The 12,176-nt window shown below is 49.2% G+C and overlaps 1 protein-coding gene across 1 annotated transcript; it reads right to left on the reverse strand.

The window, feature by feature from the left end:
• Window positions 1-2,262: 2,262 nt before the first annotated feature.
• MAD2L1 (mitotic arrest deficient 2 like 1) lies at window positions 2,263-9,512 on the reverse strand. The gene is made up of 5 exons (XM_008154887.3): window positions 9,338-9,512; window positions 8,238-8,384; window positions 5,363-5,483; window positions 3,674-3,777; window positions 2,263-3,051 (listed from the first exon to the last, which is right to left on the reverse strand). The coding sequence occupies exons 1-5, from the start codon at window positions 9,408-9,410 to the stop codon at window positions 2,879-2,881; spliced, it is 618 nt and encodes a 205-aa protein (XP_008153109.1). The 5' UTR covers window positions 9,411-9,512; the 3' UTR covers window positions 2,263-2,878.
• Between the last annotated feature and the right edge of the window lie 2,664 nt (window positions 9,513-12,176).

Raw genomic sequence — 12,176 nt, forward strand, 5'->3', positions numbered from 1 at the left:
GAGGAAAGCTAGCCGTCAGGTTCCGTAAAGGACAGTAAAGGAAAACCAATTTGTTCTGGACACACGAAGCATGAGCATTGAGTGAAAAATTCCTGTGAAAGTGCTTGGCAAAGAACAGATGCTGTATCTCCCCCCTGACATTTTTATATTTCTGTAGCCGGAAATCTCAACGTTAACTTCTAATAAGAAAAACTGATTATAGTGTAGCATCAAAAGAAATTCATCCTAAGATGAATATTACATTAGTGACATCTGGTGGAAAATATAGGTGTTACAGTGTAGAGTTCTATAGCTATTCTGATCTTGAATGTATAATAAAATTAAGATACATTTTTACAAACTAAGCAACAAAATGAAAAGAGAAAGTAAACAAAAACTTATATGTCTAGGTGGACACAACATTAAGCTAATAATTTGTGAGTCTATATTCTAAAATGTATAGAAGGGTAATGAACCTACGAAACTCGAATGCTTTCTAATAATAACGTTGACTCGGCCTCCGCGTTGATAGTGATTGAAAGTGGAGGTGTAGAGCCTTCATGCTGGTTCGTCTCTCCATGCACCATTTCCCCAAGAACCTCCCTTTGAGGTTTGCAGATGGGAATCACTGTGGGGTGTCCTCGAATAGCCAGCAATATGTCAGGGAGGACATCCAATTTGAGACATGGATGGAGGCAACAGGTGATGTTTGAAATTATGAGCCTTAAATATCAGAAATCAAACGCTCTGAGCCAGGTGGGGGTTGAATACTTGTGACCCAAAGAGCCAATGTGATGGATCACAGGTCGGCAGCCACAGCCCACGGGCCAGGTCAGCCCCGTCTGTCTGCGCGTCACTGCACGAAGCCCTGCTCATCCACTCCGGTGTCTGAGGCTGCTGCCAGCCTCCCAGGGCCGGCTGGAGCGGTACAAGCCCACGTGCCGGCACAGCCTCAGCTGTTACCTGGCCCTTTACAGAAACAGTGCACAGCCCCAGACCTGAGATCCCGTCCATCAGATTTCTGTCCGCCCGTCTCCCCGGGAGAGCACTGAAATGGGCTCTGCCTGAGCAGGGCCCCAGTCCGTGGAGTGCGGGAAGTGGCAGAGTTCGGACAGCCACCACTCCTTAGTGGGAGATGAGACACATGACCGCCCACATGCATGGGAAGGAGACAGGCCCGCAGTCCCCTGCAGACTCGCAGGGAAAAGGCTTGACATTCTACACAGCAAAAGCCAGCTGGTCCAGATGGGTGTATCTCCGTGGAAATGTTCCCGGAGGCCTGACTTCTCCATCTCACTGGTGGCCTGGGCAGAGGGTCCTTCAGGGGCTGTCAGACCTGTGAGAGCTCATCTGGAATGTTTTCATTCCTCCAGTCAGCCACATCCAAGGCCAGGCTGAGGCATCACTCTCTTGTGGAACCTCGTTTTTTAAAATATATTTTATTGATTTTTACAGAGAGGGAGAATAGAGTTAGAACCATCGATGAGAGAGATACATTGATCAGCTGCCTCCTGCACACCCCCTACTGGGGATGTGCCCTCAACCAAGATACATGCCCTTGACTGGAATCGAACCTGGGACCCTTCAGTCCGCAGGCTGACACTCTATCCACTGAGCCAAACCCGTTAGGACTGGAACCTCATCTTTAAGACCCACTCGTTGTATCCTGAGGCCCTACACCCTAGTTGGCACAAGAAAGCACTTGCTATAGGGTCGCCAGCCCTTATCGTGGGACAATACGATCATTCCAGATCACCAGTGGACTACTGAAACTGGGTAGTACCACAGCCTATGTACACTGGTTTTGCCTACACCTCCATACCTTTGCACTTGAGGAAGCACTTTATGGTTTCTCTGGCATTTCTGAATTGGCAGCCTCACTACCCTGGCACTTGGGGGCCATAATGAAGTAAATGAGGGTGACTTGAACACAGGCACTGTGGTCCCTCCATGGTCAATCTGATAACGAAGACAGCTACCAGGTGACTGATGGGCTGGGAGAACCAATGTGGAAACACTGGACAAAGCTGGACTCATGTCCCCAGGGAGGCAGAGCTAGACAGCACAAGGTCTTGTCACACTACACAACTAAAACCTCAGTGCGAGATGGACTGCTTATCTCGGGAATTGTCCATTTAATATTTCCAGACTGTGGTTGGCCGTGGGCAACTGAAACCATGGAAAGCCAAACCCGACGGGGAACTACTGTACTGAGTCCACCTTAATCACTAGTTAACTGGAGTAACACCACACCCGTGTAAAGTATTTTAGGACAAATTTAAAACATGCACATGTAACTTTATTTATCATTGTCATTTAAAGCTTGATTTTATAAAACACACAAAGACATTAAGAGTTCTGTATCAGCAGAATTGAAACAGGAGAAATGGCGACAGATTTGTAAGTGTAAATTATATACATTAAAGTCAAGAAATTGGGAGTTTTTCAACATGGAAACTATACAAATGAAATAAATGGCAAAAGGACCTGCTGGGAATACTGTTACAGTGGCTGATCAGTTACTTTCAAACTAAACAAAGATTCTGACTATTCAGCCTTCTTTTGCTGTTCCATATTCACCTAGACTCGGAATCAGGCTACTTGACTGAAAGTTCTGATTTAGGAAGGCATTTAGCTGAATAGCAAAGGTTTCCCATCTCCAGTTTCCACCTCAAAGGAGCTGACATTCCAGTGCTGATAGGATCTGCTGGTTCCCTTCGAACAGTGTCAACCCTATAGAAAGTCAAACAGGGACCAACAAATGGAACAATACGTACAGTCCAGTGAAGTACAATGTTAAGGTTTCCCCACCTCAAAGTAATCAATGAAACAAAACAAGAACTACAGCTGACTTGGTCTCAGGAAACACACGTGTGGGATTCCATTACGCCCGGCTCCTTCAGTCATTGACAGGGATTTTGTAGGCCACCATGCTGTTCACTTTGTGGATGGTCGTCGTGAAGGAACGCAGGCGGACCTGCTCAGAATTGGCAATGAACTGGGGTCCGGACTCTTCCCACTTTTCAGGGACAACCAAATCTTTGTCTGTATAGATCAGCAGGTCAAACGAACCTAAATTGGGGATAAGATCATTGAAGTACATCGTGTTCTCATAACCCTGCCCTCCCCGTCTCCATTTGAATGACGGGTAGTGTGAGAGAGGACAGTTTGGCCTGGTCTCTCATCACCCACCAGGTTATCGCTCTTCCTCAATGGAAATTTATTTTAGTGCAGAAAATACTGCACTCCTTTTACGTTATCTTATGAAAAATTCAAGTTTTGTTTTTATAACAAGAAAACAATTATAAAATATTTGCCAAGTGTCTCATCACATGAAATGGCGTGTGAGCTGCGGGACGCGCATGCTGTTCAGTGCTGCGCAGGAGTCGGGAGCTGTCTGGTGCGTGAAGGAGTCGCCCAGGAGAGCAGACATCATAGCTGTGATCTTAATTACGTACACAGAACATGCAGAAAGCGAGAATGGTGACGAAATGACACCAGACTGCTGAATGCTTTCAGCCCTCTCCTTTAGCGTTTCCACATTTTCTGGAATGCATCACACAGCTCTTGCTTTAGAATGCTTTCTTCCCCATTCACAGCTTGTATGGATAGCTAAGAGCAGATTTAATAAAGGGATACTTCTTAAAGCCGCAGCTTAGTCTTCTTAAGCCCGAGAGAAACTGTAACTACTTACAGGAAGCTTCCAGCAGCGGCAGGAAGGTGACTGTGGCTGTGATCTGTCTGATCACCGAGCGGATCTCGTCCTGGATGGCTTTCTGAGACTTCTCTCTGGGGGCACTGTCAGGGAAACCAAGCCAACTCATTCATTTTGGCATTATGTCAAAATGAATAGTTGTGACATTATGTCAAACATTGATAGGATTATTTACTGGTGAAATGCTTCCAAGTCAATTAAGTCAACTTTAAGGAGTTTGTTTTCCTTTAAATGAGTCTCAGTACATCCTTAGGACCTATCCTAGGGGCACCATATATGTCGTTATTTATCCTACCCACTCATCTACTAGTATCAGATGCGTAACATATCTGTCAGGTGTTCAAGTTAGGAAACCACCACGTCTGAAAAGAAAAATAGCTAGTAGTATTGAAAACATGTGCTGGTCGCGCCCCCGGGTCCGGGTGAGGCCGTGCTCCCCTGGGTCCCGGGCCCGGGTGAGACCGCGCGCCCCTGGGTCCGGGTGAGGCTGCGTGCCCCTGAGTTCGGGTGAGGCTGCGCCCCTGGGTCCGGGCGAGACCAAACCAGAGGGAGTCGGACCTGCATTACCACCATTTGTCCACCATCCAGAACTGAAAAGTCAGTGCTGACATGTACACAAAAGGAACTAGTGGACATTGAAATTGGGTCTCAAAAGATCTGTTGGTCCAGAAAGAAACTCACTACAGACTGATTCATTTGCCTGTCAGCATAACTATTATTGCTCGTCTCACATTCGGTTCTTATATTTCTAGTAACACATGATCTCACTCATCTAGGGGAAATGATGAACAACATAGACTGATGAACAAGAACAGAACCAGAAACAAGGAGGCATCGACCGGACTGTCGGGCCTCAAAGGGAGGGGAGGGGAGGATGGGGGTAGAGGGAAGAGATCAACCAAAGGACTTGTGTGCATGCATACGAGCCTAACCAATGGTTAAGGACAACAGGGGGGTGGGGGCATCCGTGGGGAGGGGTGTGGGATGGGAATGGGGGGATGAAGACAAATATGTGACACCTTAATCAATAAAGAAATTAAAAAAAAAAAAGAAAGAAAGAAAGAAAACATGTGCTGGGTATAATCATTTGGCATTTTTAGAGATGCCTAATGCCTACTGCCTCAAATAGTTCTTATAGGCCAAACGTTCCCTAATATAGACCAAAGGCTTCAGAAGCAAACGCGACTTCCCTGAGAAACGGTGCTGAGCTCACAGCTAAGCCGCCCCAGACAGTGCTTGACGCCAGCATCTCACAGCGGGCGCTTCCCCTCGGGGGTCTGGACACTTAAGAGCAATACGGAAAGGACTAGAGCTGCACCGTAACCTGGGGGAGTCTAGGATTATCCCTTTGGTTAAAAGTACCTTCAAACACGTCCCTGAGTGGCCCACCTAGGAAACCCTGTGCAGCTCTGCACACTCCCCACAGACACTAAAGTCTGGGCTTCTCCTACGGAGACTGAAGGGAGCAGGTAACGTACACTATCTGTACAGACCAATGACATGCTCCACTCGGCACGTCTCTTCCCCAGGGCACTCAAACACAGCAACACACGTCAGAAACAAAGTCTACCTTAAAGAAACTACTTCAATATAACCAGGACTCATTTTCGTAAAGAAAACAAGATTTGGAAAAAATACATGAAAGTGGAAATAAGTTCATTCACTCACCTGTCATCTCTGGCCGTCTTGTCACACTCAATGTCAAACTGCCACCTCTCAAGGACCTCCCCGTCTTCGATGTTCGAGATGACCACCACCAGCTTCTGCACGGAGCACTTGTACAGCCAGTCTGCAACACACAGGCAGCGGGGCGCCCCCCCGTGTCAGAAGCGCTCCTCTGGGCCCACCTCAGCAGACCTACCCCTCCTCCAGCCTGCACAAACCCTGCCCGTCCACAGCCTCGCCCGTTCCCATCTCAGCCTGTGTAGTGGGGACAGCACTGGGTGCAGGGGGCAGTGACCACGCGGCCCTCCCTCTCCAGTTCACGGCGAGGATGTGGGAAGCTGGTGCTGATCTAAGCATCGCACCAATAGGTGTGAAGTCATCGCTGTGCTAACTGCCTGGAAGGTGAGCTACATGGTGCAATGAGTGTAAAGTGGGAAAACGGACTGACTCCCCAGGGAGCTCACTTGGGGGAGGCTGGAGTCTGGCTCTAAGAATCCACAGCATTAACCAGCACAAGAACAGGGAAGAAGGTACTGGGTCTTAAACTCCAAAGGGAAGACAGAGGGAGGACTGACAGGCCAATACAGCTGCGGGTGAGGACGAGCAGGTGAGGCTGGCAAGGTGGGCCAAATTCAAGACATGCCACTTACAGAACCTGGGGAGGCACTACTGCGTTAGAGCAGCGCGATGTAACCAGACTTGCATTTCGAATTGTCGTCTGGCTGCGATGTGGGGCGTGGACTGGAGGCAAGAAGGGACACTGGCTAGTAACACAGGCAGGACGTGGTCAAGGCTTGCAGGGAAACTGGGAGATGGGGCAGTAGAGAGGCCAGGGAGATGTGGTTATACTACTAAGGGTAAATGGACTGCCTGCGAGCGTAAGCAAGAGGTGCGAGTCAGGGTAGCGCCCCCGTTTGTTTCTGGCTTGTAACTGGTTGCGTGGAAGATGTAGTCACTGAGAGGCCAGAGAACTGAAATGGGGATGACCCTGTTTAGCTTTGTATGTGACTCTGAAGCACCTGAGACAGGCCGCACAAGGATACCCGGGCGCATTCCCTGGGGGCGGAGCTAGGGAAGACTGGCCGCAGGAGTCTGAGTGGGCACACAGGTTGCTAGCTGCTGTGCACAAGGGTCATCTAGCACCTACAGTGAGAAGGGGACTGAGACTGAGCCCTGAGGAAATCTTAGAAATTGGGAGTATATTCAGGAATCAGCAGAATGTTTTTTAAAGAGACAGAAAATGCCCTAGCTGGCTTGGCTCAGTGGGTAGAGCGTCAGCCTGCGGACTGAAGGGTCTCAGGTTCAATTCCAGCCAAGGGCATATGCCTGGGTTGTGGGCTCAATCCCCAGTAGGGGGTGTGCAGGAGGCAGCCAATCAAAGATTCTCTCTCGTCATTGATGTTTCTATCTCTCTCTCCTTCTCCCTTGCTCTCTGAAATCAATTAAAAAAATAATAAAAATCCATTGCTTAAAAAAAAAAAAAGAGAGACAGAAAACAATTTAGCAATATTTAAGGTTGTGGGTCACCTAGATCTCTGCTGCACATTCTTTTAAATATTTAAAATATTCTTAGCCTACAGACAGTACAAAAAACAGGCCATATGCTAGAACTGGCCTCCTGGCCTTGCTGACCCCTGGCACAGAGCAACAACTTTGTATCATTTTAGTTCTGAACAGGAGGCTGGATGGTAATGTGAAGATTTGGGGGTTGGTGGTAATTCTTTTCTTTTAAAATTGGAAATGATCCAAATCGAAACAAAGAAGTCAAAAACACAAGTGAGAACAAAGAGGGTGGACACTGGAGGCGGGGGGGATGGGTGGTTTCAAACAGACTGAACAATTCACCTCTAAAAAGAGTAAGTCCTCAGTTTTAACTAAAACAAAAACAGATGTTACACAGCAAGGTCTAGAAACATGTGAGATGAAATGTCATGGATGCAGCTTAGCCATGTCTCGCTTCCCATCAAATCAAGGTGAAGACATAGATCCGCAGCTGCCTCAAGCTTCCAGGCCAAACCATCTGAGTGCAGCCCTGTGACAGGCTATGGGCGATTTAGCCCTGAAGTTAACAAAAATACGATGTAATTTAAAAAGTAAAGATACCTGAAACAAACAAACAAAAATATAGGATTCGTGGATTAAAAACTTTGACAAAATGATCACAGTAGCCCTTTTTGGAACACCAATGGGCAGACGGGGAGAAACATCCCACAACTCAGAAAAAGTGGAAGTGAGAATCTCAAGTGAAAAAAACATGGAAGAGAAACGAATGGAAGTACCAAGGAAGGAAAAGATAGATGGGAAACAAGGATTGCTCCCACAACACAGGAACTTCTGGAGCTAAAGAGAAAAATGAACTGTTTAAACTCAGGCTGAATTCTTTTAAAAAGACAAATGGAAACAGGTGAAAAATAAGAACACTCTACTGTGTGTTCTATTATTTAGTAGTTCTTTTTCTTCTTTATTTCTTTGAAGTTTTAGTTCCCACATTGAATACAATTTTATTTCCTTGATCTTAATAATGATGGCTTTAGACTCCATGCAAGTACAGGAAATACATCGTTAAGAATATATAGTGATTTTTTTCCCACTGATAATAAAAACCATCACAATTATGTACAATTCATCTGGTTCCATTTGGCCACACAAACTGCAAAAGTCATTTTTTAAGGAAGACGATGGAGACAATTTTGTTAGGCCATCTATCAGATTCCTAATACCAATTATGCTATTTGCTTCCTCACAATAGGAGAGTTACTATATTTGAGATGGTAGCTTGTTTTACACCTTATGTACAAAGCTGACAAATGACCATCAAGACGCTAGAAAACGGGTTCTGGAAGGCCTGTCAAACTCAACCTGCTCCAATGACTCGTACCTTTCAGCTGCTCCACCACATTGCTCAGGTACTGCATGAGCGCGGGGTCCGTGGTGACCAGCAAGGTGAGTCCGTACTTCTGCACGCGAGTAAAGGTTTCAGACGGATAAATGCCACGCTGATACAAAATGCTATTGATGCCAAATGCTGAAAGCAAAAGAGATGTTAAATGTTACCACTTTCTAACACCGTAAAATTAAACATATTCAGAGGTGGCTACGGTTTCGGGTTTTGTGCAGTGGTTCTCAACCTTTCTAATGGTCTTAGGCGACCCTGCTGGCAGTTCTCAACCGCTGCTGCAGAGCCTAAGGCCATCGGAAAACACAGATATTTAGATTACGATTCATTAACAGTAGCAAAATTACAGTTATGAAGTAGCAACGAAAATAATTTTATGGTTGGGGGTCAACACAACATGAGGAACTGTATTAAAGGGTCGCGGCATTAGAAAGGTTGAGAACCACTGGTTTATAGTATTAAGCTGTCAATGTCTAAACACACGTGTTTGTGTCTTACTGAAAGCAGAGTGAGTATAAAGTGCCATCAAACATCCTAAAAATCTTGCTTCTAAGGAAGAGAGAGAGATACCTGTATTTCTATGGCAACCAAAGAAAAATGCCAAAGGCGCAGCTTACCGCTGCCAAATCTCACCCCAGTGCAATCCGAGTCCCAACTCCCATCACGTGGTTAGCGGATGTCACCGCAGATGCGCGCCAGAAAGCCCCAGCCCTCTCTCCCTCCCTCCCTCCCTCCTTCCCACAGTCCGGCCGGGCTCCACCAGAAGGCCTACCTCCGAGGGGCGCCTCCCCAAATGCCGGCTCCCCACCGGCCCGAGCCACCTGGCGGGCGCTGAGGCCTTGGCCCCGTCCGGCGGCCTCCGTCGCTGGGGCGGGGGGACTGACTACCCGGGCGCTCCGGGAAGGGGCCACACCGCCTGCGGGCCTCGGCGGCACCGGGCCGCCCTCTCCACCTTCCCAGCGAGCCCACAGCCGCCTCTCCCCAGACCCCGTCCGGCTGGCGGGGGCTGCCCTCCCCGCCCCTCCACACCGAGGCCCGGCTTCCGCCCTGCCGCCCTCCCGCTCGCTGCGCGGGCGACTCACAGAAAAACTCGGCCACGATGTCGGCGCTGCCGCGCAGGGTGATGCCCTGCTCCCGGGACAGCTGCCGCGCCATGGCTAGGCCCGCAGCCGGCGCGCGCCCACCGCACCAGGCTTCCGCGGAGCCCCAGCAGCTCCCGCCACTCGGTTCAAAAGTAACGACGCAGCACGCCGCAGCCTCTGCGCAGGCGCACTGAGCCCGCCCCGCCCTCGCGGAGTCGGCGCGTCACGCAGGCGCAGAGGACGCGGCCGGCAGTTCCGGGTTGTCCGCCGATGGGAGGAGTCGTCAGCTCCTCCGTCCTGGCCCCCTGGGCGGGGCCGAGGGAAGGGGGCGGGTCCCAGTGTAGTGGCCGCTCCCTAGGCAGGCGGGCCTGGCTGCCATCGGCACAGGGGGTGGCAGCTGTGCTCATGGGGCCCCAGCTGCGCTCAGGTGTCCCCAGTGTCGTCTCATGGACGGGCAGGTGCGTGTGGCCGCGAGGCCAAGCCTCGGGCTGCTGACGTGGGCTGCTTTCCCGGAGCAGAGAAGCAGGCCTGGCGGAAGGGGGGTGGGGGGGGGGCGGGGGCGGGGACCCCGGGGACCCCAGCCTCATAGAGAGGCCTCCTCCGCCCCCCAACAGGAGGCCATGCGGCCACAGAGGAACTTTCCAGGGGTGAGACCAGGGTCAGGGACTCTCCGCGTGCACAGCTCACTGTGAAACAAGTTTACCCTGAAAGCAAGCGGCTGCAAACATTGTTTGGTTGTTTGTAAAGGGGTCTGAGAGACCCGCAAGGGCTGTGTTGTTGAATCCCTGGAGCTGCAGATGGGGTGGCGTCCTGCAGGCCAGGGGTCTCCTGCAGGTTCAACCTGGGGTCTCATCCGAGCCAACCCCCTGCCCCATGTGGGTGGCAGAATTCGAGCTGTGGTTCTTGCACGGAGGCCCTCGCCGTCTTTCTGTTGGCCAGAGGCCACCTCGTGCCTTGCCCAGGTGGCAGCCCTTCTGTAGGCCTTATCATCTGTGAGTCTCTGGCTCACCTGGTGAGGTCAGAGGTCAGCCCCCATCAGGTCTCCCCTTGATGACCCTGGTCCTGGAGGTCACCGTGGTGTACACAGGCTCTGGCGGCTCAAGGGGAGGGTTACACAGGACATGCTCTCTGAGTCCAGAGGCCACCAGTTTGGGGCCATCTTAGAATTCTATCTGAAATGCTGGTAGATGCCAGACTTCGATCAGTTCCAGAGTAAAATAGCATAACGAGTGATAGGCTCACTGACCCAGTACAATGTTTCTTACATGCTCCAGTCTCAGCACTTCCAGGAGACTTCCTGGGTTTCATAGTAACACTAGAGGCCTGGGGCACGGATTCGTGCACTGGTGGGGTCCCTTGGCCTGGCCTGCGGGGATTGGGCCAAAACCAGCTCTCCCACATCCCCTTAGGGTTCCTGGATTGCCAGAGGCCGCAGGCCAGGCCAAGGGAACCCACGGGTGCATGATTGGAGTGCACAGGACTGGGGGAGGACTCCAGGGCATGTCCAGCCCTTCTTGCCCAGTCCCAATGGGCCAGACCCCAGCAGCAAGCTAACTACCAGTCAGAGCGTCTGCCCCCTGGTGGTCAGTGTGCATCATAGCAACTGGTCTAACCGTGGAACCAAGGGTTGGACACTTAGCATATTAGGCTTTTATTATATAGGACTAGAGGCCCAGTGCACAAAATTTGTGCACAGGGTGGGGGGTGTCCCCTCCAAGGACACAATTTGCATATTAGCCTTTTATTATATAGGATTCTATCCATTCTTTCTAACGTGTATTGTTTAGGGAAGTGCTATTTGGACAGGAAGAAGTATAAATTAAAATTTATTTTTTAAATTTTTTTGTTGTTAATCCTCAATCAAGGATATTTTCCATTGATTTTTAGAGAGAGTGAAAGGGAGAGGGAGAGACAGAGAGAAACATTGATGTGAGAGAGACACATTGATTGGTTGCCTCCTGCACATACCCTGACCAGGGCCAGGGAACCCGCAACCAAGGTATGTGCCCTTGACTGGAATCAAACCTGGGACCCTTCAGTCCACGGGCCTACACTCCATCTACTGAGCCAAACCAGCTTGGGCAAAATTTATTTCTGAGGAAAATTCAAGTGTAGTGCATAACCAAGCAAACCTGTAATAATGAAAGTGGTAACTATGGGAAAGTATGCCATAGATAGGCCTGTATTCCACATTAAGATATTAAAACCAGAAATACTCATAAACATACCTAAAGCTAGAATCGAGTGTACTTCTAGACCAAAAGTAACTTAATGACTTTGCCGGAAACCGAACATTGAGACATTGGAAGTTAAATGTGAAAAGGGAATCCAGAATGCTTTGGTCAACCTTAATCACTCTGAATGGTCAGAGCTAGTCACTCATTGTTTAGTTGAGACATTGGTAGTTAAAGCAACTCTCACCTGTTAAACATATGTAAATTTTTGCTGATTGTCTATTATTGGAATTTCCTGCCTAAAGGATATGGGTGTATCTCAGAACCCCAATAAAAGGGATGGCAAAGGCCAGAGCAGTGAGTAGTCCTCCCACTAGAGGTGGGCTCCCGCCTGGCCCCCATTTACCCAAATTGATTCTTTTCTAGCTTCTTTTCATTTTGATTGCGGCCTTCTCCAGAAACCGGACCTGAACCGGAGCCCTGAATCACGCAGGACGTGACAAGGGATCCCACATGACTTAAACAGTCTTATAGATGAGGAAACTGAAGTCCAGAGTGGCTATATACTTAATCTAAGATTCAGTATCTGCTTAGATTTAGTAGAAGAATCCAGGGTTCACAGCTGAGTCTCTTTTTAAATTATATCTATCTGAAGATATGCTGGG

Source organism: Eptesicus fuscus, chromosome 6, assembly GCF_027574615.1.
Source record: "Eptesicus fuscus isolate TK198812 chromosome 6, DD_ASM_mEF_20220401, whole genome shotgun sequence".
Lineage (NCBI taxonomy): Eukaryota > Metazoa > Chordata > Mammalia > Chiroptera > Vespertilionidae > Eptesicus > Eptesicus fuscus.